The sequence below is a fragment of the Erinaceus europaeus genome, chromosome 10, assembly GCF_950295315.1.
Source record: "Erinaceus europaeus chromosome 10, mEriEur2.1, whole genome shotgun sequence".
Taxonomy (NCBI): Eukaryota; Metazoa; Chordata; class Mammalia; order Eulipotyphla; family Erinaceidae; genus Erinaceus; species Erinaceus europaeus.
This window is the reverse complement of record NC_080171.1, coordinates 78519983-78543630: the sequence shown is the minus strand read 5'-3', so window position 1 is coordinate 78543630 and position 23648 is coordinate 78519983. Positions and strand designations below refer to the sequence as shown.

General features: G+C 55.6%; 3 protein-coding genes across 11 annotated transcripts in view; 1 reads left to right on the top strand and 2 right to left on the bottom strand.

Moving 5' to 3' along the window:
- Positions 1–4450, top strand: part of LOC103119232 (cyclin-dependent kinase 11B) — a 38124-nt gene extending 33674 nt beyond the window's left edge. For all 4 annotated transcript variants that reach the window (XM_007529494.3, XM_016191018.2, XM_007529495.3 and 1 more), the window contains 9 exons: positions 75–165; positions 2249–2370; positions 2574–2679; positions 2800–2921; positions 3002–3109; positions 3181–3297; positions 3430–3578; positions 3666–3855; positions 3946–4450. In XM_007529494.3, the coding sequence (XP_007529556.2) occupies positions 75–165; positions 2249–2370; positions 2574–2679; positions 2800–2921; positions 3002–3109; positions 3181–3297; positions 3430–3578; positions 3666–3855; positions 3946–4038 (1098 nt within the window). In that variant the 3' untranslated portion in view covers positions 4039–4450. The remainder of the gene's footprint in view (positions 1–74; positions 166–2248; positions 2371–2573; positions 2680–2799; positions 2922–3001; positions 3110–3180; positions 3298–3429; positions 3579–3665; positions 3856–3945) is intronic.
- Positions 4451–4764: 314 nt separating this feature from the next.
- On the bottom strand, positions 4765–7023 carry MMP23B (matrix metallopeptidase 23B). 2 transcript variants are annotated; one of them, XM_007529513.3, is made up of 8 exons: positions 6715–7023; positions 6387–6526; positions 6172–6311; positions 5923–6090; positions 5477–5641; positions 5289–5399; positions 5053–5179; positions 4765–4970 (listed from the first exon to the last, which is right to left on the bottom strand). In XM_007529513.3, exons 1-8 carry the CDS (start codon positions 6871–6873, stop codon positions 4796–4798), a joined length of 1185 nt encoding a protein of 394 aa, XP_007529575.1. In that variant the 5' UTR covers positions 6874–7023; the 3' UTR covers positions 4765–4795. The 2 variants fall into 2 exon arrangements, with proteins under 2 accessions (XP_007529575.1, XP_060055857.1); XM_060199874.1 differs by lacking the exon at positions 5053–5179.
- A 313-nt stretch (positions 7024–7336) lies between these two features.
- On the bottom strand, positions 7337–19737 carry MIB2 (MIB E3 ubiquitin protein ligase 2). Of its 5 annotated transcripts, none has more exons than XM_016191016.2 (19): positions 19129–19735; positions 13131–13397; positions 12885–13056; positions 12546–12652; positions 12266–12460; positions 12055–12212; positions 11840–11947; positions 11194–11298; positions 10912–11074; positions 10707–10843; positions 10482–10630; positions 10237–10393; positions 9987–10147; positions 9773–9899; positions 9462–9695; positions 8914–9092; positions 8660–8838; positions 8520–8585; positions 7887–8167 (listed from the first exon to the last, which is right to left on the bottom strand). In XM_016191016.2, exons 2-19 carry the CDS (start codon positions 13375–13377, stop codon positions 7929–7931), a joined length of 2883 nt encoding a protein of 960 aa, XP_016046502.2. In that variant the 5' UTR covers positions 13378–13397; positions 19129–19735; the 3' UTR covers positions 7887–7928. The 5 variants fall into 5 exon arrangements, with proteins under 5 accessions (XP_060055844.1, XP_016046502.2, XP_060055845.1 ...); XM_060199862.1 differs by having other exon boundaries at positions 12055–12197; positions 19129–19734; XM_060199863.1 differs by lacking the exon at positions 7887–8167 and adding an exon at positions 8192–8271 and having other exon boundaries at positions 19129–19736.
- Positions 19738–23648: the final 3911 nt, after the last annotated feature.

Here is a 23648-nt window from a genome sequence, read left to right as displayed (position 1 = left end):
CATGTGTGGTGCTGGCTGGCTGTGTGCACACTGAGCACTGGCCTCCACACTCAGATGCTGCCATTGTCTCCTAGGGCTGTCGGAGTGTAGAGGAGTTCCAGTGCCTGAACAGGATCGAAGAAGGCACTTACGGAGTTGTGTACAGGGCAAAGGACAAGAAAACAGGTGTGTAGCTGGGGGGACATCTCCCAGTAGGGAGGAAAGGTCATGCCTTGGACTCAGACTCCCTCAGTGCTACTCAGCAGTGATGTCAAGCAACCTTCTCTTCCCCCGTCCCAAGATTTTTTTTAATTCATTGAGAGAATTAGACAAAAAAGAATGAGTATCCTTGATGATCCTGGCTTATGGAATGCCAATGACTAAACTCAAAACCCCGTGCTGAAGAGTCAGTCCCATAATCTACCTCCTGATGGCACAGATCCCACTTCAAACCACAAGTTGGGCTTTTCTTGAGATAATAAGTACCCAACTAGAACATCCTCTCCAGCATCTAGAGGAATGGCAAGGTCAATATACTGTGGGGTTTGCATACACTGGGTCCTAAATTTGATCCTCAGCCCTTTGTATTAGACTATGAATCTGTGGGGCCGGGTGATGGCGCACCTGGTTGAGTGCATGTTACAGTGTGTGCAAGGACCCAGGTTCAAGGCCCCGGTCCCCACTTTAAAGGGAAAAGTGGGAGTCGGGCGGTAGCACAGTGGGTTAAGTGCATGAGGCACAGAGCGCAAGGACTGGCATAAGGATCCCAGTTCAAGCCCCCGGCTCCCCACCTGCAGGGGAGTCGCTTCACAGGCGGTGAAGCAGGTCTGTAGGTGTCTATCTTTCTCTCCCCCTCTCTGTCTTCCCCTCCTCTCTCCATTTCTCTCTGTCCTATCCAACAAGGACATCAACAACAACAATAATAACTACTACAATAAAACAACAAGGGCAACAAAAGGGAATAAATAAATATTTTTAAAAACTTTATAAAAAATAATAAAAAATTTTTTAAAAAGGGAAGAGTTTTGTGAGTGGTGAAGCAGGGCTGCAGGTGTCTCTCTCCCTTCCTGTGTCTCTCTCTCTTCCTATCAACCCTTTCCCTCTTAATTTCTGGCTATCTCTACCCGATAAATAAATAAAGATTTTCAAAAATTAAATATAGGGGGGTCAACTGGTAGCGCTGTGGGTAAAGCGCACGTGGCACAAAGCGCAAGGACCAGCGGAAGGATCCCGATTCGAGCCCCCGGCTCCCCACCTGCAGGGGAGTCGCTTCACAGGCGATGAAGCAGGTCTGCAGTTGTGTCTATTTTCTTTCCTCTCTGTCTTCCCCTCCTCTCTGTATTTCTCTCTATCCTGTCCAACAACATCATCAGTGACAACAATAATAATAACCACAACAACGATAAAACAAGGGCAGCAAAAGGGAAGAGGAAAAAAAAATGGCCTCCAGGAGCAGTGGATTCGTGGTGCAGGCACAGAACCCCAGCAATAACCCTGGAGGCCAAAAAATAATAATAATATAATAATAATAATAGTAATAAATATAAATCTATGTTCTTCCACCAAAAAAATACCTTTTTTAGAAAATAGTAAAACACAACCTCCTCCTCTAGTAAGAAGTGCTCTGTAAGCTAAAAGTTCTAATAGCATGTGTTATTTAGCATGTGCTTAATAGCATGTGCTTTTCTTGTGCCAGTCTGTCTTTCATATGATAGGAACCAGAGCACCAGGACATGTAGTGTGAGGAATGGAACCAGGAACCTTGGGCATAGAAGGCCTTCACATAGCATCAGTCATTTTGTTTTGTTTTTGTGGTCATTGGTTTTTCATTGCCCCCAGCCAACTTCTGATAGAGTCGGGCAGTAGCATAGCGGGTTAAGCACACATGGAGCAAAGCCAAGGACCGTCTTAAGGATCCTGGTTTGAGCCCCCGGCTCCCCACCTGCAGGGGAGTTGCTTCACAGGTGAAGCAGGTCTGCAGATGTCTTACCTTTCTCTCCCGTCTTCCCCTCCTCTCTTCGTTTCTCTCTGTCCTATCCAACAATGATGACATCAGTAACAACAATAATTACAACAACTATAAGAGCACCAAAAAGGAAATATTTTAAAAAGAGAGAGAGAGAGAGAGACACAAACATCAAAGCTTTCCCCAGCCCTGTAGGGTCCTTGATGGTGCAGGATTAGACCTAGGACTTCAGAGCCATATTTTTTTTTTTTTCTTTAACTCTTGTGCTATCTCCCCCACCTCCTTAAACTGTTTTCTTCTCAGATGAAATTGTGGCTCTGAAGCGGCTGAAAATGGAGAAGGAGAAAGAAGGCTTTCCAATCACGTCACTGAGGGAGATCAACACCATCCTCAAGGCCCAACATCCCAATATTGTGACTGTCAGGGTAAGGTGACTATCTTGAAGGGTGGTTGGGTGGTTCAGGCTCCTGTATTTAGCAAAGTCTACAGATAGCACAGAGTCCTCAGGATGCCAGGCCCTCATAGATGCTACCTGGAGTCTGTCCAGGATCCAGGTTTCTCCAGACCAGTGGCTTCAGGACTGGAGATGGGGCTGACCATCTGTGCCCAGAGACCTGCTATTTCCTAGGAAATCGTTGTAGGCAGCAACATGGACAAGATCTACATCGTGATGAACTATGTGGAGCATGACCTCAAGAGCCTCATGGAGACCATGAAGCAGCCTTTCCTACCAGGTACAGAGTGAGTGAGTGAGTGAGTGTTATGGGAGGGGGTGGTGCACTTGCATGTGCTAAGCACACAGGCCATGGGTCAGTCAGTGTCCAAATGGGACAGTCATACCCATTGTTGTTCAGGGGAAGTGAAGACGCTGATGATTCAGCTGCTGCGAGGTGTGAAGCACCTGCATGACAACTGGATCCTTCATCGAGACCTCAAGACATCCAACCTGCTACTGAGCCATGCAGGCATCCTCAAGGTGAGCCCCAGCAGCACACCCTGTTCCAGAGATACCCACCCCCACATCCATGGGGCTACCCACAGCCTAACTCTTTCTAGGTGGGGGACTTTGGACTGGCGCGGGAGTACGGGTCTCCTCTGAAGGCCTACACCCCCGTCGTAGTGACCCTCTGGTACCGTGCCCCAGAGCTGCTGCTAGGTGCCAAGGTGAGTGGTGGGATGTGAGGGAGGCTGCACTGCATGGGCCCCCCCACCCTGAGCCTGTCGCTGGCCCCCAGGAGTACTCCACAGCTGTGGACATGTGGTCAGTGGGCTGCATCTTTGGGGAGCTGCTGACTCAGAAGCCGCTGTTCCCTGGGAAATCAGACATTGACCAGATCAACAAAGTGTTCAAGGTGGGTCTGGGAGCCGGGTGTGAGCACACCCAGCCAGGCTCACTGGGTCTGGGCCCCCTGGAAGTGAGGGTGTGGAGATTGGCACACCCTCCCTGTATAGGGTATAGCTGTTTGAGCCGTCATGTCTCATAGGATCTGGGGACACCCAGTGAGAAGATCTGGCCTGGCTATAATGAACTCCCCGCTGTCAAGAAGATGACCTTCACTGAGTACCCCTACAACAACCTCCGTAAACGCTTTGGGGCTCTCCTCTCAGACCAGGGCTTTGACCTCATGAACAAGTACGGCACCACATTCCCTCTTTCCAGGCCACCCTGCCCCCAACCCACTCCCTCAGAGGGTACCTGATGACCTTATTTTTGACCTAGGTTCTTGACCTACTTCCCTGGACGGAGGGTCAGTGCTGAAGACGGCCTTAAGCATGAGTATTTCCGGGAAACTCCCCTCCCCATCGAGCCCTCCATGTTCCCCACATGGCCCGCCAAGAGTGAGCAGCAAAGGGTAAAACGCGGCACCAGCCCCCGACCCCCTGAGGGTGGCCTTGGCTACAGCCAGCTGGTAAGGGGGCACTGGCAGTGAGGATGGGTGGAGTGGGGTCCCTGAGAGGGACCTGTCTGACTGGAGTGTCATGATGCCACTTGCTTCCAGGGTGATGATGACCTGAAGGAGACGGGCTTCCACCTCACCACCACCAACCAGGGTGCCTCAGCCGCAGGCCCAGGCTTCAGCCTCAAATTCTGAGGCTCAGCTGGGACCCCTGAGCCTTGGGAGCAGTTCCTTCCAGATCCAGCCCTGGCCTCAAGTCGTGGACTGCCGACGTTGGTTTTCACATTTCATTTTGTCTTGCTTTGTAAATTTATAGAATTAAATCACATTTTCCTTGTTGTGGAAGGAAAAGCTGTATTTTCTTAGGTCAGACTTGACCTGCCACCTGTGGCATCAGTGACCATGGAGGCCAGGCACCAGTCGTCACTTGGAGAGGGTGGGGGTAGGGGGTTATTTGGTCCTAGGGCTCCTGCTGGGATGCCTTCCTGTTGGGGCGGGGACAGGGACGGGACAACCCCAGGCTCCAAGATGCAAGGTGGGTGTAGGTCCCCACCTCGGGGTTTTGTACAAGGTTGTTTTCAGATATAGTAAAATATTCTTGCAGGAATACTCTGGTCTGTCCTTTTTTCAGCACTGCCCATACAGGAGACCATTCAAGCTGCCTGGTCTGGGATGGGGTAGGTAGGAGGGGCCCTTGGGGCCTCCACTTCTGCCAGGCTAGTTCCTTCTGTTAGCACAGCAGCTCTGTCCCCCTTAGGTTGGGGCACTAGCTGCTGGGCCCCAACCTTAAGCAAATCTGGGAAGCTCAGCTTCCCCCTTGCCCCAAGGCCAGCCTGGACAAGTCACCCCAGGGAAAGGCAGGCAGGGGCCCTACCCATCAGGGTAACTGTCCCACAGTCCTACTCAAGAAAATGCAGAAACTGGAGACAGAAAACACTTTATCATCCAGGCCTCAGCTCCGCACCCGGATGCGCCAGGAGTAGGTGGTGAGCACCCGCTGCTGCCGCCGTACCACACATGTGTAGGTACCCTCGTTGATGGCATTGGCAATGATGCTCAGGTGAGCCTTGCCCAGCGCCAGGTAGCCAGGGTAGGAGAACTCCAGGGGCTCCTGGTCCTTGTACCAGCTGCAGGGAGGCGCAGGGCAGGGTGCTGAGTCCCCACCCACAGGTGTACCCATCCCAGTCTGGGACCCTGGGCATCACTCACTACACTTTCCCCTTCTTGTGGAGGATCTTCTGGCCACAGCGGAAGGTCACATTCCTGCCCTCAGGCACCAGCCTGGTCTTGGTCCTGGGGGGCGGTGAGGTGGCAGCCACGGTGGGAAAGGGGAACTCTGCATGGGTGGGGGCTGCCACATCAGTATTGGCCCTGCCACACCCCAACTAGCCAGCCCAGGGAGGGGGGGACACTACTGTGAAGGGAGTGGGGGGTGGGCAGCGTACCGTAGCAGAAGTCACAGCTGCTGGGGCAAAGCCTCTTCATGAGCCTCTGACGAGTGTCACAGTAACCTTTCCGTGCCCAGGATGCACACACAAACAGACGGTCTAGACAGCCTGTGTGAGGGTGGGCCAGCCAGCTCAGGTCCCAGGGCTGCCTCTGCCCGCTAGCCCCACACTCAACCCACACTCACCGTAGAGACGGTGCAGCCCCCATAGCTCGTCCTGCGACAGTGTCTTCCAGCCGCTCAGCGTGGCGTTAAGGTGCATGAGTGCCCGATTGTGCTGTGAGTGCATCAAGCCCAGAGCATGCCCGATCTCATGGGCTGCCACGTGCACCAGGTCTGTGAGCCACACGCCTGCAGGCCCCCGGGGTCAGTCTGGGCCTGCTTACCCACCCCCACCCGTCCCAGAGCCTGCAAGATGCCTGCAGCTGGGGAGCCTCCCTCTGCCGCAGTGGGGAGATAAGAATGTTTTGCGGCCAGGCCTGGTGCTGAGCTGGCCCCCAGGAATGCAGCTGGCGGGGGATCCTAAGGGTGTCTGGAAATCTGGCGGGTAGTGTCCTCACAGTCGTGCCCCCCCCAGCCAGATGTAGCTTCCTGATTACCCCCTGTAGGCCCCCAGAGAGTCAGGGTGGCACCTTTCTTCCAGCTGTAGCGAGTGGGGCCCAGGATCCAGTACTCGCTGTCGTCAAAATGGATGCCACCATGTGGGGGGAAGAAGGCGTGTGCCAACTCTCCTGTGGGTCCATCAAAACAGTGGTGCAGCAATGACACCAGGCAGTCGGTGTGATTGGTGGGGTAGAAACCTAGGGGGAGCAGGACCCTGGGCTGAGCAGTGGTTAGTGGGCAAGATGGGCACACTAGGCAAGGCTAGGGCATATGCCCACCTATGCGAAGGTCACTGGGCTGTTCTGGGCCCACTTCTCGGAAGCTGAACGGGGACACCTCACTCCACATGCGGAAAGCCGCAGCCAGGCCCCGCCGGGTCTCACTGGGGCTCAGTAGGTTCCGAGGGAAGGAGAGCACCCTGTGTTGGGGGGCAGTGTCAACCAGGGTAGGGCAGCAGCCAATCCCACCCCCACCCATCGGGTTCAGGGCCCACCTGTAGGTGAGGTTGAAGTGGTCCCAGCGCAGCCGGGCGGCGGTCAATGTGTAGCGGCGGCGGCGTGCTGCCTGCAGGGGCAGCGGTCCAGGGCCCACAGTGGCAAGGACGCCCATGGGGTGAGGAGAGGGGACATCGCTCTTGAAGGGAAGCAAGTGCCAAGGAGAGGCAGCAGGGACTGAGCTGGGTCCCAAAGCCAAGCACACACACAGGAGGCTTGCAGGACAGCAGCCAAGTCCATCTGTCCCTCCTACTTCCTGGCTATCACCCCAACACTACCTTCACAGCTAGAACAACACCCAGCCCGCCGAGTGTCTACCCCTCTCACCTGTGCTGCACTCACAGTGGCCTGGAGCACCAGGATCCCCAGCTGGGAGAGCAGCAGAAGGACTGGCAGGAGATACAGGACACCCAGCGCTGCTCGCAGCCGCCCACCCAGCTCACAGGCCCCCCCAGCAGCCGCAGGGACACTGACCCAGAGGCCCATGGTGTTAGAAACTGCTGTCAGGGCTGAGAGATGAAAAGGGGCCGGGTCTGAGCAGGGGAGGGGAGGTGGCTGCTGGGAGGCTCAGGTTACGGGAAGAGGGGGGCAGGCGAATGAAGGCGGGACGTCCAAAAGGGAGCCCCCAGGCTGTGGTAGTATCACAGCCCACAGCCCAATGTGCCTCCTCACAGTCAGTGGCAGAGACATGACAGAGTGGAGTTCCTTGGGAGGAAAGGAGCAGCAGAAATGACCTCAGGCACCAGAGGAGGGACAAATGACAAGCACTCAGTTAAGTAAAAGGTGGTTACTAAGAGTTCTCAAACTGACAGCTTTTCCCCAAAATGGAAAACTCTGAACACCAAAAGAGCCTCTCATCCTGCTGAGTCCAGGACACATCCTCCGAACTGGTGCTGGCCAGGCAGGGTCCTCCAGGCAGGGAGGGGACCAGATGAGTGGCGACGTGGCGGGTAAGAGAATGGATTAGGTGGGGACAGACTGCCAGGAGGAGGGGACCTGCCTGCACCTGGAGCTGGGCAGGATCCTGCAGAGGGATGGGCATGGGTGAGTGGAAGAAATCTCGAGGTGTGTGGTTGGGTTTGTGGGAGCAGGCTGTACAGGCGGGGAGCCCCGGGCTGACAGTTGGGGGCGGGGAGGCGCTGCTAGAGAGAAAGCAACGACAGAGGGCGGGCCTGGGCGGAGAGGGTTTGGGAGGCGCCGGGCCAGAGCAGGCGGGGGCGTCTGGGTTGCCGGGCCTGGAGCCCAGGTGGCCGTGGGACAGCACGGTCGGTGCCAAGCAGCTGGAGGGCAGCTGAGGCGACGCAGGGGCAGAAGGGTTCTTGGAAAGCGAGGAAGACGCCCCGCCTTCCTGCCCGATCTGAGCTCCTCGTCCTAGCAGCTGGCTGCGGGCCCCACCTCTTGGCCAGCAGTCGCCCCCACGCTCCCAGGAGGTTGGCCAAGCCCCCAGCTACACGTAAGGCCTGGGGCCCGCCTCGCCCCACCCCAGGAGACAGCAGGCATCGAGTCCAAGAACCTCTTTATAAAACACAAGTGGGCGCGGGTCACACGAAGATCTGGATTCGGTCGCGGACCGGCTGGCGGCAGATGGGGCAGGCAGTGAGCGCAGCGCCGCAGGGCGCGCAGGCGCCGTGGCCGCACTGGAAAACCAGGCGGATGTGGTTGTCGATGCAGATTGGGCAGGTGATGCGCTCCTCCATCTGCCGGTAACGGCTCTGCAGCTCCTCTACAAGCTGCCGCTGCGGCATAGACGCAGGGGCTGCGCTGGCCAACTCCGAGCCGTCTGCGGACGGGGCCGAGTCACCAGGGGGCGTGTCTGGGCTTGGGCCGCACCCTAAGGTTCCCGAGGAACTAGGAGGTGCTTGTCCACTGGAAAGGGTCCCATGGCTTGAAGGGGCATGTCCATGGGGGGTGAAAGCCAGGGTGTTAGGGGTCGGGGGTGTGTGCCTAGCAGGAAACATGGGGGGACAGGGCGGGGCACCACAGAAGGGAATGTATCCACAGAAAGAGCCTGGGAGGTATGAGTGGGTGGGGCGCCCTGGATGGGGTGCAACACCAGGGAAGGGTTTCTGCCCTTGTGTGGTTGTCCCAGTAGAGCCCAGGTGCCTTGGGCCTTACTTCTCCTGCCAACCCACCTGGGCGCAGCTTCTTGCTGATGGCCACCTGGCACCTGATGCACTTCTTCATCCTGCGCGCGCACTCTGTGGTGGGAGGACACGCTGTTGGGTGGTGCCGTGCTGCCCTCCCCTAACCAAATGTCCCCCCCCCCACTCACCCTCGCACACAGTGCGATGCTGGCACGGCGTGAAAAGCACCAGCAGCGCCAGCTCCGAGCACACGAGGCACTCGGCCGCCTCATGCCCTGCCGCTGGGGCCACATGCAGGTTGGTCACGGTGTTAGGGGTGCTCCGCAACTGCCTGGGGCCGGCGGCCGTGGCGCCCACCTGCCGCTCCCTGCAGTGGGAAGCAGGGCTTGACAAAGCCGGTGTACAGGGGAGGCCCCACAGCCACCAGCCACAGCCTGCTCACCGGAAGCGCTGGGCACAGCCCTGCAGGGCCTTGAGCACTCGGCCCTCTGCAGCCAGGTCCAGCGGGCTGCGGCCACGGTGGTTGGCGTAGCTCAAATCGGCTCCCTCCAGTGCGAGGAAGCAGGCGATGGCAGTGCCTATTGTCAACTCCGCAAAGCCAGGGAGGCCCGAGGCCTGCAGCTAGGTGGCAGGACAGATGTGGGTGAGGCCCAGTGGAAACACTGGCCTGAGGGAAGCCTCTGTGACAGGGCAGAGGTGTTTGAGCTCCCCAGGCCTGACTGCACAGGGCTTTGTGCTCCTGGAAAGGGGCTGAGTTGAGACCCTATCCAGCTGTAGTGAAGAGCCCACTCCCTGCCCCCAGAGTGCTCAGGGACAGACTTGGGGCTCCTGGCCACGCTCAGGTGACTGGGGTCCCAGATGACATTTGCTGCAAACCCCCCACCCAGCACCTAGCAGCTCCAATGATGAAAGGTGGATGGTGGCACAGGGAGAGGAGTCAAGCTTCTCTCTCACCCTCACTGCTCCATACCCAGATCCCCACTTTCTCACCCTGGACAATAGCTGTGCTGGCCCAGAGTCCCCCCCGGCCCGGTCAGCTGCCAGGGGCAGCAGCTGGTGCCGCTGCAGGGCCACATGCAGGGCTGTGTCCCCCTCCTCATCCTCTGCATTGATGCTGCAGCCAGCGTCGGTCAGCAGGGGCACCAGCCCCATGTGGGCCTGCTGAACAGCCAGATGCAGGGGTGTCTGCAGCTTGCGGTTACGCACATTCACATCGCAGTGGCCCTGTGGAGGTTAGGGGTTTCAGGCTCAGCACTGGGTGCAGCCCCAGCCCTCCAGCACAGTCCCAGGCCTGGGCGCACCTCCCGGATGAGAATCTGGGCCACCTCTCGGTGATTGTTGAGGGCGGCCAGGTGCAAGGCAGTGAAGCCGTCCTCCTTCTTGGCATCCACCAGCTGCCGGGCCCGGGCCAGGATCCTCCTGACAGCGCTGTGGGGGCAGGGAGGGGTGTCTGGAGGCAGAGGTCCCCAGAGGCACTGCAGCGGGTTGGTAGATGTGTGCCCACCCTGCACTCACAGCGTGTGGCCCTTGAGGGAGGCGTGATGCAGCAGGGTGAAGCCCTGGCTGTTGGTGGTGGTGACGTCCACACCTGGCACCTCAGTGAGGACCTCCACTATGCCACTGGCCCCCGTGCCAGCTGAGATGGCGCAGTGCAGTGGTGTGTCGGCATTCGAGTCCTGTGGGGTGACTGGAGTCACTGGGCAAGGAGGGCCCCACCTCCCCCCTAGACCCCAGCTTGGAGGAGGGGGGATTGCCCAGCACTCACAGGCAGGTTGACATCACAGCCATGCTCACACAGGACCCGCACCACCTCCAGGAAGCCCCTCTGCACTGCAAGGTGTAGTGCAGTGCTCTGGCTGCTGTTGAGGGTGTCAGCCGGGCACCCCACACTCAGGAGCACCTGGGTGACCTCCGGCTGGTTTCTTATGGGAGGGAGAGGAAGAAAGGGCTTGGTGCTACGAGCTCCCAAGGGTCCTGCCTGCTCCCTCCCTGTACCCCTCAGGGCCTCACCCTAGGGCTGCATAGTGCAGTGAAGTGTTGCCCTCCTCATCAGGCAGGTCTGTGCCTGCCCTTGCCTGGAGCAGCAGCCGCACCAGCTTCACCTGGCCCAGGTAGGCAGCCACCTGCAGGGCAGTCCGGCCCTGATTCTTGGTATCCACCTGTCCAGAGAGCCAGCAGGTCAGTCTCTGTCCTCTACCGGCCTGGTGCAGCAACCACATGGGAAGGAGGGCTTGCCTGCTCTGGGTGCCTCCGCAGCAGGTCCACAGCCCGTGACAAGTTGCCCAGTGCCACCTCCACCACCAGCCTGCCCGGTTGCTCCAGGTCACCACTCTTCTGGGCTCGAAGTTTGTCCAGGGCAACACTCAGGGAGCCTGGGGGCAGAGCTGAGTCAGAGACGCCTGGGTGGCTCCACTGGCGGGCCCCAGGCCTAGGCACGCACTCTTGTTCTCCCGGGCTCGCTCAGCGACGTCCAGGTTGGTGTTCTCTTCGGGCCGGTAGGCCACGAGGCATGAGGGGCTGAAGGTCCACAGCTGGCCGCTGACTGCCACACGCAGGTTCCCGTCGCCAAAGACCTTCACCACCTTTCCTACACGGCCCAGGGCCTAGGGTGGGGGTGGCAGGGGGAAGGGAAAGTGGAAAGTGGACATACGAGAGGCATCGCAGCAGGTCAGGGGAGGACATGGGAGCAGGCAGGAGGGCTGGGGGAGAGTGGGGGGCTCACGGGGGCCATGTCGTCTGTCCACTCGCCATGCCCAGCCTGCAGCCGCTTCACCGTGTCCAGGTCGTCGATGACCCGCACCACATCACCCACCCAGAAGCAGTCATGCTAGGAGACAGAGCAAGTGGTGAGGTGTGGCTGCCCGGGCTGCGAGGCAGGGGCAACCCTACCCCCCAGAGACAGCTCAGGATGCCCTTCCTGAGTGCACCACCAGAGAGCCCAGCCAGCCCCTCACTGCAAAGTGACAGGTGAGGGCCCTGCCAACCCCAGGGATCGAGGAGCACATCTCCTTCCTGGCACCTACCTACTCTGCAAGGGCTCACTCTGCAACCCTGTCATGGGCCTCCCCCCTAAGGCCCCAGGGTTTCCAGTTGTAAGCTCTGAATGAGCCTAGCACATGGTCTCACTTACTGGTCCTCAGCCTCTAGTCCTGTTTCCCAAGCAGCCCTGCCCGTCCCTGTCACTGTCCCCCACTCGCACTCACAAGGCCCAGTTAGGCAGCAAGCTTCCACAGCAGCCCCAGGGCAGTCACTGGAGACCCTCTCAAAGCCCCCTCATTTCAACACCAAGGAAGGTGTTTCCAGGGCTAAGAAGGGACCAGGAGGGGTGCAGCAGTAAGGGGGAGGGCGGGCTCCATGCCCCCATGCACCTTGGTGAGAGCCCCTGGGTGGAAGGTCCAACGGGTCTCGTGGCTGAACTGCACACGCACATCCCCACGGTCTGTGACGCGGTGCACGGTGCCCGTCTGTCCAATGCACTGTGGCAGGTCACGGAGGCTGAGGCGGGTGCAGCAGAGGGCGGGTGGGGAGCATCCAGAGGGTGCGGGAGGGGAGGGCCCAGGGCTCAGTGGGCAGGGCGGCTCACCTCCGCCATCCGGGGATTCCAGCCACCGTGGCCTTCCTGCATCTCCCTCAGCACATCCGAGTCCAGCAGGCACTTGACCTTGTCGCCGTGCTGGAAGGGCTGCCCATCCACACTCACCCTGCGTCGCAGTTCAGCCGGCTTGCCTGGGGGATAGCAGGCTGCTCAAATGCCACCTCCTACCTGCCCCGCCCAGTGGAAAGTGCCAGCCTACCCAGCCTGGGGAGGTGCTCCTTGTAGTAGAAGCCGCCGGCTGCCTCGCCCACACACTTGAGGTCCACCTTGCCCTTGTGGCCTACGCGGTACACGTTGGTGGTGCCATCTGCCCAGGTCACGCTGGCCACACTCCGGCCTGTCTCCACGTCCCAGCCCCGGATGTCCACCACACGGCCTGGTTTCCCCTCCCCTCCTAGGGAGATGGCAGCCCCAGCTGAGCCTTAGGGGGCCTGGGTCCCACTCTGGAGCCCTGACTTCCCATATGGCCCCCCACTCACCATCCTGGGAGCCCCACTCCCAGTCAGGACCCCGCACCACCTTCGCACCCTGGAAGATGCCCCGTAGTGGAACCCTCGGGAGGCCCTGGCGGGGGCTCAGCGTCACCCTACAAGGAAGGGAAGGTTATGGGCCAAGAGGGGGCCCAGCTAGGTTTATGCCCCAGTCACAGCCCGGGCATCGACCTACCAAGCCCAGCCAGGGCCAGATGCCACCCCACAGCACCCCTCTTGGCAGATGGCATGGCCGCCCACGGGGAGGGGGAGCAGGGCAGTGTTGGCCAGGCCTGGGGTGACCACACCCAGCCCCCCTCCGGGATGCGGTGGCAGGGCGCGACTCACGGGCGCGAGTGTGCAGTCTCGTAGCGCTCAAAGGCGTGTGCCAGATCATGTCTGTTGTGCATGTAACACTGAGTGCACAGGTCATAGTCAAAACAGACGAGGCACTTCCAGCGCATGCCCCGCAACCCGTGTTTCTTGCAGCAGTCGCAGATGATGTTGGGGTGCCGCACACCTGGGGATGGCAGGATCAGGAGCGGGGCCTCCTCTCCATGCCCCTATGCCACCCCATGCCAGGCGCATACGCACCGATCTGGGCATTGTCGTAGAGCAGCAGGTCATGGGCACCCTGATAGCCCGCACGGTAGTTGGTGCGGGTGCCATGGTCCCACTGCACAACCACTGTTCGGTCAGGGGTGGAGGGGCTGCCGTGGCGGCCGAGTTCCACCACCGTACCCACGCCGCCCTCGCCACCGTCCTGCTGGGCCCACTTCCAGTCCACGCCACGGACAACGCGCATGCCCACCTGCACACCCGCCTGTGGGTCTGGATCCATGATGGGCAGTGGCTCTGCACCTGTGGGCACAGCACCCTCTCAGCCCACCAGGAGGGGGCGAGGTGCCAATATCCTGGGGCAGGGAACTGTGGGCCATCATACTAGAAGCCACTATCACCACCCGCAGCACAATGACCTGGTGGCAAACACCCTTTGGGGGGGGCACCTTTCTGCAAAGGCTATTCCAGTTACTGAGACCCCCACTCCTTGAAAGTGGGAGGGAGACACTGGATCCTCAGGGATTCAGGGAGGTTCCCTCAGCAACCTGTCTCCCAGGTGAATAGACCATGTGCTGGGTAGACCATGAACAGACACACTGGTTTAAAGAGCAACAGAGTGGTCCTGGGGGGAGGGGAGTAGAGAAGCTCTGGTCTTGCCAGCCAGAGGTCCTCAGTTCAGTCACCACATGTGCCAGAGTGATGCTGTGAATGTGAGAGAGAGAGAGAGAGTGTGTGTAATAAGTGAGTTGTTGGAGGGGTGGGGGTAGATACCATACTGGTTCTGCAAAGAGCCTCTCATGCCTGAGGCTCTGAAGTCCCAGGTTCAATCCCCTGCACCACCATAAGCCAGAGCTGAGCAGTGCTCTGGTGTTTCTCTCTCTCTCCCTTTCCCTCTCAAAAATAAAATTTAAAAAAATAATAATAAGTGAATTGTTGGTATGGGAAGACAGCATAATAGTTCTGCAAAAAGACTTGCATGCCTGAAGCTCCGAGGTCCCAGATTCAATCCCCAGCACTACTAACAGCCATAGCTGAGCAGGGCTCTGGGAAAATAATACATAAACAAGTCACTGTCAGCAGGGCTGGGTGGTGGTACACCTGGTTAAGTGCACACACTACAGTGCGCAAGGGCCCGGTTTCCAGTCTCCGGTCCCCACATGCAGGGGTAAAGCTTCACAAGTGGTATAGCAGGGCTGCAGGTGTTTCTCTGTCTCTCTCCCTCTCTATCACCCCCTTCCATCTCAATTTCTGGCTGTCTCTATCCAAATAAATAAATAAAGATAATTTTTTTTAAAGTCACTGATAGCAGCAAGGAGACAATTCAGTGGAGAGAGTGCAGGACTTGCATTGTGAGGCCCTGTGTCCAAGTTGCACAAAGTGCTAGAGTGGTTCTGATCTCTCAGAAAATAAAGAAATCGGCTGCTCATTTTGTTCTCCAAGAAACCGAAAGGACAGAGGGTCCCTGCAAAGGCCCAATCCAGTGTGACATCCCCCTTTAGATAACGTTGCACAACAATGTCACCAGCTACTGCTCAGAGCTTGGCATTCTCATGACCCCAAGGAATATCCAGGTGTGCCCCTGCACCACCTTCCTAAGCCCACACACTGCACATAGCATTCAGGAGGTACTTGGTCTGCAGGGGTTCCCCAGGGAACCGTCTCCTGACCCAGATGCTGATGACCTCTGTCTTGAGTTTTGAGTAACACAGGATAATGATGCCAATAGCTGTACCAGGCAATTCAGCCATAAACCAGCAGGCCCAGCAGAGGCACATCTCAGGTCCAAGGTTCTTGTAGTAGTTTCCTCACTTTCTTTTTTTTTTTATTACATTTATTTATTTTCCCTTTTGTTGCCCTTGTTTTTTTGTTTGTTTGTTTGTTTTTGTTACTGATGTCATCATTGTTGGACAGGACAGAAAGAAATGGAGAGAGGAAGGGAAGACAGAGAGGGGGAGAGAAAGACAGACACCTGCAGACCTGCTTCACCGCCTGTGAAGCGACTCCCCTGCAGGTGGGGAGCCGGGGGCTCAAACCAGGATCCTTACACCGGTCCTTGTGCATTGCGCCATGTGCACTTAACCGCTGTGCTACCGCCCAGCTCCCAGTCCCCCCACTTTCTACTAGCTGTGCCTATAGTGCAGCTAGGGCACAATGGGGCACCAGGACTTCTCAGCAAGCCTAGGCATAACTGAGGGCATTTGGAGAGACCCCTGAGACAGAAAGGGAGTTCCTGCCAGCTTACTGGGGGTTGGGGACTCTAGCCAGGGTTTGGCCAACAATGAGAGAGAAAAAGAAGACAGCCCTCCACACCCCAGCCCCAGTCTGACCCTCAAGGAGACAGCTCATGTCCCCTTTCCCCCTGCTGCAGCAGGGAGAGGAGAGAGTGATACCAGGGTCTGTCTCCACTCCAGTCTGCAGCACAGACCCAGGCCCACAATCATGCTGGGTAAGAAGCCCTGTGCCTCCGTGCCCACACTTCCCATGCCAGGTAAGGGGGAGGAGGCACTGCACCGAGGGCTCCCCTACTTCTCAAGTATGAAGGCTGGGCTGGCTGGGTCTCCAGGCAACTCTGTTCCCTCCAACAGGGCTAAACTGCCCAGAAGCAGGTGAACATTTTAATGGAAAGGCTTCACAACCCTGAGTGCAAGGGCTGATGTGATGGACCTGGCCTACTATCAGAGGAGCAGGGAAACCAGGCCCCAGGCCAGGGCAGCCAGCACCTATTGCCTCCATGCCACTATATTTAGCAGAGTAAACAGCCTTCCAGTCTGGGGGCGCGGGGGTGTGGAACCTCTCCTGGCTACCCCCTTGCAGATTCACCAGGCCAACTGGGACTAGTCAGTCCGTGGCTGAGCTCTGCGCTGTCTCCTGCCCCTGCCCTCATGCCTAGCACCCTGAGAAAGGGAGGCCCTGCCTGGCAGCAGACCTCACCAGAGAAGCCCCTAGTTACCTCCACTCCACACCCAAACCTGCTGGCAAGAGGTCAAGGCACCTCTGATTAGCATGTGTGGCCTTGGTTGGGCCTCAGCAGGCCTGCTGGTCACATGACCCAGAAGCCTGGCTACATGTTCCCTGTGAGGAGTGTGGACTATTGGCTCAAAAGCCCCTCCACACAGCATTCCAGGGCCTGAGAAACTGACTGGGGAGAGCACTTCCCCCACCCATATCTAAGCCTGGGTTATGTTTCAGCAGAGCTAGGGTCTCATACATGTTCAACTTCTGGCTATTATTTTCCTTCAAGGCAGGAGAGAGAACAGGAGAGGCACCACATACTCCATAAGAAATTCTGTGTGGAGCTTCTTCTGGTGCCACAGAACCTCCTGTGTGGTGGCAGCAGTCTGAATCTAATCTGAGCCACATGCGGGCAGAGCATGTGTCCTAGCCAAACTATGTCCCCAGGCCAGCACCTAAAGGGATGCTCCATATGACATAAGGCTTCCTGCCTCCTGGTGTCACCTCATATTCAGTTGGTCCCACCACCTCTCAGTTTCAGATGTTCAAAGTTACTAAGGCAATCAGGGTGTAAGAATTTGAGTGACAGGGCTAAGCAATGGCACCAGTCGTAGAGTGCACATTACAATGTGCAAGGAACTGGGGTCAAGTCCCGGGCTCCCACCTGCAGGGGGAAAGCCTCATGAGTGGTGGGTGAAGCAGTGCTGCAGGTGTCTCTGTTTCTCTTCCTCTCTATCTTCCCTTTCTCACTCGAATTCCATCCCTATCCAATAAATAAATATTAAGAAAAAAGAATGGGGGTGACATGTGGCCCGGTAGTTGTTGCAATGGCTAAGGGATTGGGCTGTCAATCATGAGGTCTGGATCCCCAAGATCACACGTGCCAGACTGTTGTTCTGGTTCTTTCTTTCCTCTCCCTCGACAATCAGTAAATAAAAATGGGGGCTAGGTGGTGACACACCTGGTTGAGTGCACCTGTTACAATGCACATGGACCCAAGTTCAAGCCCTCAGTTCCCACCTGCAGGGGGGAAGTTTTATGATTGATGGAGCAGGTCTACAGATGTCTCACTGTCTCTCTTCCTCTCTATAGGTCCCTCTCCTCTCAATTTCTGGCTATCTCTATCCAATAAATAAATAAAGATTTTTAAAGTAAATTAAAATGAATCTTAAAGAAAAAAAAAGGTGGGGGAGGTAGCATCATGCTTATGCAAAGAGACTCACACCTGAGGTTTTTTTTTTTTTTTCCCCTCCAGGGTTATTGCTGGGCTCAGTGCCTGCACCATGAATCCACCGCTCCTGGAGGCCATTTTTTCCCCCTTTTGTTGCCCTTGTTGTTGTAGCCTCGTTGTGGTTATTATTATTGCCATTGTTGCCGCTATTCATTGTTGGATAGGACAGAGAGAAATGGAGAATGGAGGGGAAGACAGAGAGGGGAAGAGAAAGATAGACACCTGCAGACCTGCTTCACCGCAGGTGAAGCGACTCCCCTGCAGGTGGGGAGCCGGGGGCTCAAACCGGGATCCTTACGCTGGTCCTTGCGCTTTGCGCCACATGCGCTTAACCCACTGCGCCACCGCCAGACCCCCTGTTTTTGTTTTTTTTTTAGTCTCAGGTTCAATCCCCCTGCACTACCATAAGCCAAAACTGATCAGTGTTCTGGTTTAAAAAAAAAAAAAAGGCAACAAACTGAGTTACCTAGAACACACATAAATCTCACCCTAGGATCGCCAACATTTAACTGCTATTTCCTGGGTCACAGACATACTATCACCAAGATTTGCCCTGGGAAACCAGCAGTCGTAGCTGCCACACAATACCTAGAATCAGTCAAGACAAGTCAGTGTGTCTGGGGAAACAGGGTGTGGAAGAGGCCATATAACCTTTCAGCTATTACCCCCTCACCTGAACACATGATCCAGGTCTGTCCCAAGAGTTACCAGTTTCCCTTTCACAAGCAGATAGCCAGCTCTAGGGAGGCAGGACTAACCCCAAACCAAGCACTACGTCAGTGTTGGGAACGTGTATTTCCCATTGGTTGGTAGCTGGTTGAGAGGACTTTATTAAAAGTCATACTAATTCAAGTACATTCAGCTAAGCAAATCACCTTTGTCCTGAAGAATAAAGTGGCAGAAGCTGAGCCTGCAAGGAACACAGGGCAACACAGTCATGACCAAAGAGCAATGGTGCATTTGAGCTACTTGTCACATGACAGCTCAGTGAAGGCCACTAGAAGGGGGTGAGATTCTGAAACCAAGATGCTGAGAAATCCGGCTGGGCCCAGCACCTAGACCCTTTCGTGAGTTACCAAGGGGAGTTACTATCATCCTGAATTTCTGTCACTCCCTAAGAAGCCGTCCAGCACCCCCACACACAGACTAGTCGTCTACCCCTTCCCGCACAGGGTGGCCCTTGGGCAGAAATGTGACATTCAGAAAACTTGTTGCATCTGGTGCAACAGGCCAGAGCAGAAGGGGAGAGAGAATGGCTCTGGCCTGGGGGGCCCAGGGCTTGCGCGCCCATCAGGCGCAGTGTGACAGTTTGCTTATTTTCGCAGTGTGTGTGCCAGGCGCAGAAAGGGGAGGCAGGGCTAGTCTCTGTCGCTCGCCAGCTCTCTCACGCGCGCGCACGCACACTGATAGAGCACAACACCAGATATAACCCACAGGGTGACAGTGTGACATGCGACAGTCACATGCCATGAATCCCAAGAGCTCCCCAGTCTGGATCCGTCGCCACTCGCCTCCCCAGCCCATCCGAGTCTCTAGGACTGCAGCCCGGAGGCCCAGAGTCTTGCCTCCAGCCCGGCTGAGCTTCAGCTCCGACCATCCTGCGGCAGGAGCGCCGGCCTTCACCCGGCCTGCGGGGCCGCCGGGAGTCAGGGTGAGACGTGCGCTCCGACCATGCGGATGTCTGGTCCCCGTGCGCCCAGGCCGAGGCTCCCGGACGCGCACGAGCGGCAGGTCGCTGGGAGGACGCCCCCAAACAGGACCCCGCCAAACTGCCCGAGTCCGCGCCGACACTGACAGTCCACCGCCCCTCTGGGGAAGCCACCCCGACCCCTCCGACCCGGCACTTGCCCGGAAGTTTCCGTCCTGCAGGCTTGGCGCCGGGGCTCCTGACGTCTGGGGGACGCCTAGTTCGTCCGCCAGCACGGGTACGAGCAGAAGGTGCAGCGGCCGCCAAGCCTCCCGCGGCCCAGCGCCGAGCCCACCGGCTCAGGGTGCGCGAAGCCCCCAGCACTGGGACGCCCGTGGCGCCGTGATGCCTGCCGGGAGTTGTAGTTCGCGGCCCGCCGGGGCTGGCCGTGGGGGGCGGGTCCGAACCACGATTCCCAGGAGGCTGCGCGAAGCGCAAAGCACACGGGCAGTAGGAGGCTGTACGGAAGGTTGAGGCCGGTGAAGGACACCTCTTGGACCCGGGCCGACTCGGCTACTTTGAGCCCACAGTGAATGACGGCGTGTGGTACTACTCCTCGTCTGAAGGCAGCGGAGCCCAGAGGGCCACTTGCCGAGTCGGGGTCGGGGGTGCGAGGCGAGGTTGAGCAGCGCCTGGGTGGAAGGGGCGGTGACACTGGCACTGACACTCAGGCACAGGGGCCTGGCCGACTGCCGCCAGCAAAGTAAGCCCTCGAGTACACGCCCAGCCCTGCGGCGGCTGGAACGGCCAGGGTACAACTCATCCAGAACTACCGCCAGCCGCTGGGAAAGCAGAGTGCCCAGTCACGCCCTGCGGGTGGAGGGGCTGGGACCGGAAGTGCGCCAGGGGGCGGGGCCAAGACCTCCACGTCTCCAGACTAACGTGGCACCACGGGGTTCCTGCGGGTTCCTGCGGGTTCCTGCGTCGTGTTGCCATGGAGACGCCTCTAAGCTCCAGGAATGAAGAGGGGCCTCTCCTAGGATGCAGAGATGCATTATCATCACTCTGATATTTACTATTTTTACCAGAGCACTGCTCAGCTCTGGCTTATGGTGGTGCCGGGATTGAACCTGGGACTTAGGAGCCTCAGCCTTGAGAATCTCTTTGCATAAAAATTAAACTATCTACCCCTGCCCTCACCCCGATTTTTAAAGATCTTTTAAGTATATATTTATTATTTTAAAATATGTTTGTTTATTTAGTTATTATTTCATAGAGACAAAGAGATTAGAGCGAGAAGAGAGAGACACTTATAGCCCTGCTTCACCACTTGTGAAGCTTTTCACCTGTAAGTGGTGACCAGGGGTTTGAACCTGGTACTCGTGCACTATAATATGTATGCTTAACCAGGTGGGCCACCACCTGCTCCCTATATTTATTATTTTTTTAGTTTTAGTTTTAGTTTTACTTACTTATTTTCCCTGTTGTTGCCCTCGCTGTCTTTTTATTGTTCTCGTAGTTATTATTGTTGTTGTTATTGTTGTCGTTGTTGTTAGATAGGACAGAGAGAAATGGAGAGAGGAGGGAAAGAGGGGGAGAAGAGGGGAGAGAAAGACAGAAACCTGCAGATCTGTAAAGCAACTCCCCTGCAGGTGGGGAGCCAGGGGCTCAAACCAGGATTCTTGAGCTTCGCGCCACGGTGCACTTAACCCACCTGTTTGCTTTATTATTATCATTATTATTATATTTACTCCCTTTTATTGCCCTTGTTGTTTCATTGTTGTAGTTATCATTGTTGTTGTCGTTGTTGGATAGAACAGAGAGAAATGGAGAGAGGAGGGGGAGAGAAAGATAGACAACTGCAGACCTGCTTCACCGCCTGTGAAGCGACTCCCCTGCAGGTGGGAAGCCGGGGGCTCGAACCGGGATCCTTACTCCAGGATCCTTTCACCGGTCCTTGCGCGTTGCGCCACATGCGCTTAACCCGTTGCACTACCGGTCGACTCCCATATTTATTTAGGACAGAGAAATTGAGACGATAGGGGGAGAGAGGAAGAGACAACTGAAGGTGGTGAATGGGGCTTGAGCTTTGCTCATGGTAATGTAGGTGCTTGCTGAGTCAGGTGCTGCACGGCCTGGCCCACCACCCAAATTTTTGGACTTAGCGTGGCACTTTGTTTTTGCACTGTCTAGCCAAGCACATATACTCACACATTTGAGCAGTACTTCCCACTGCTGAGCTGTCTCCCCTGCACCAGGTTTGTTTCCTTTTTTAGTTACTATTTTTAATTTTTATTTATATGTTTATTGCTTCCAGGGTTATCACTGGGACTCGGTTCTGGCAATATGAATCCACTGTCTCTGTGGCTTTTTTTTTTTTCCATTTTATTTGACAGGACAAAGATTAAAGGGGAAGGAGGATAGAGAGGAAGAGAGAAAGGTGACACCTGGAGACTTGCATCACTATTTGTAAAGCAACCCCCTGCAGGTGTGGGGTCGCTCAAACCAGGATCCTTGCTCTTAGTGCTACATGCGCTTAACCTGTGCGCCACTACCTGACCCCCAGTTTTGAAATCAAAGTTCTTTGGAGCCAGGCGTTGGTACACCTGGTTATGTGTTCACATAACAGTGTACAAGGACCTAGGTTCAGGACCCATGGTCCCCACCTACAGTGGGAAAGCTTCACAAGTATTGAAACAGGGCTGTAGCTATCTCTCTCCCTATCTCCCCTCCCAATTTTTTTTTTTTAATTTATTTTCCCTTTTGTTGCCCTTGTTGTTTTATTATTAGAGTTATTATTGTTGTGGTCATTATTCTTGTTGTTGTTGATATCATTGTTAGATGGACAAAATAACAATAACAAATAAACAAAAATAACAAATAAACTAAATAATATAAATAAATAGTAAAGTTCTTTGACTTCTGGAGATGGCATAGGTGCAGGAGATGTAGGATCCCAAACTTCACACCTGCACCGTAGACAATGAATAAATATTTAAATAATAAAAGTAACAATAGGGGAGTTAGACAGTAGCGCAGCAGGTTAAGTGCAGGTGGCTCAAAGCACAAGGACCAAAGTAAAGACCTTGGTTGGAGCCCCCGGCTCCCACCTGCAGGGGAGTCGCTTCACAGGCGGTGAAGCAGGTCTGCAGGTGTCTATCTTTCTCTCCCCTCTCTGTCTTGCCCTCCTCTCTCCATTTCTCTCTGTCTTATCCAACAACGACAACATCAATAACAAACACAATAACTACAACAACAATTTAAAAAAAAAAGGCAACAAAAGGGAAAATAAGGGAATCAGGCGGTAGCGCAGCTGGTTAAGCACACGTGGCACAAAGTGCAAGGACCGGCGTGAGGATGCTGGTTCGAGCCCCCGGCTCCCCACCTGCAGAGGAGTCGCTTCACAGGGAGTGAAGCAGGTCTGCAGGTTTCTGTCTTTCTCTCCCCCTTTGTCTTCCCCTCCTCTCTCCATTTCTGTCTGTCCTATCCAACAACAACGACATCAACAACAATAATAACTACAACAATAAAACAAGGGCAACAAAAGGGAATAAATAAATAAATAAATATTAAAAAAATTAAAGGCCACTGGGGGCAGTGGATTTGTCATGGAGCCACTAAGCCCCACCGATAACCATGGTGAAAGAAAAAAAAAATTATATATATATAAAGAATAATTGTGGGAGTCGGGCCGTGGCGCAGTGGGTTAAGCGCACGTGGCTCAAAGCGCAGGGACCGGCGTAAGAATCCCGGTTTGAGCCCCCGGCTCCCCACCTGCAGAGGAGTCGCTTCACAGGCGGTGAAGCGACAGGTCTGCAGGTGTCTATCTTTCTCTCCCCCTCTCTCTGTCTTCCCCTCCTCTCTCCATTTCTCTCTGTCCTATCCAACAACAAAGCAACGTCAACAATGGCAATAATAACCGCAACGAGGCTGCAACAACTAGGGCAACAATAAGGGGGGAAAAATAGCCTCCAGGAGCGGTGGATTCATGGTGCAGGCACCGAGCCCAGCAATAACCCTGGAGGGAAAAAAAAAAAGAATAATTGTTCTGGGGTCAGGTGGTGGTGCACCTGGTTAAGTGCACACATTACAATACGCAAGGACCCAGGTTCAAACCCCTGGTCCCCACCTGTAAGGGGAAAGCTTCACAGGTGGTGAAGCAGGGCTGCAGGTGTTTCTCTGTTTCTCTCTCTACCTCCCCATCCCTCTCAATTTCTGTCTGTAAATAAAATAGATTTTTTTTAAAAGTTACAAAAAAAAAATTATTATTCTGTAGTGTTTTTTTTTTTCTGACCTACTTTTTTTTCTCCAAGGTTATTTCTGGGGCTCAGTGCCTGTACTATGAATCCACTGCTCTTGGAGGCATTTTTTTTCCCCATTTTTGTTGCCCTTGTTATTTTATTGTTGTTGGATAGGACAGAGAGAAATCAAGAGAGGACGGGAAAACAGAGGGGGAGATAGACACCTGCAGACCTGCTTCATGCTTGCGAAGCAACTCACTTGCAGGTGGGGAGCCAGGGGCTTGAACCCGGATCCAGTCCGTGCGGCTTAACTCACTACACTACTGCCCGGGCCCCCTCTGACCTACTTTCTACCTCTTTCTAGTAGATAGCCCTAAACTTACCTTTCATTCCTTCTACTAATTAGTGATATTATGAATATATAAATATATATATATATGTGTGTGTGTGGCTTTTTTGGAGGGACAGGTGGTGGTTCCCCTAGTTGAGTGCATGTGTTA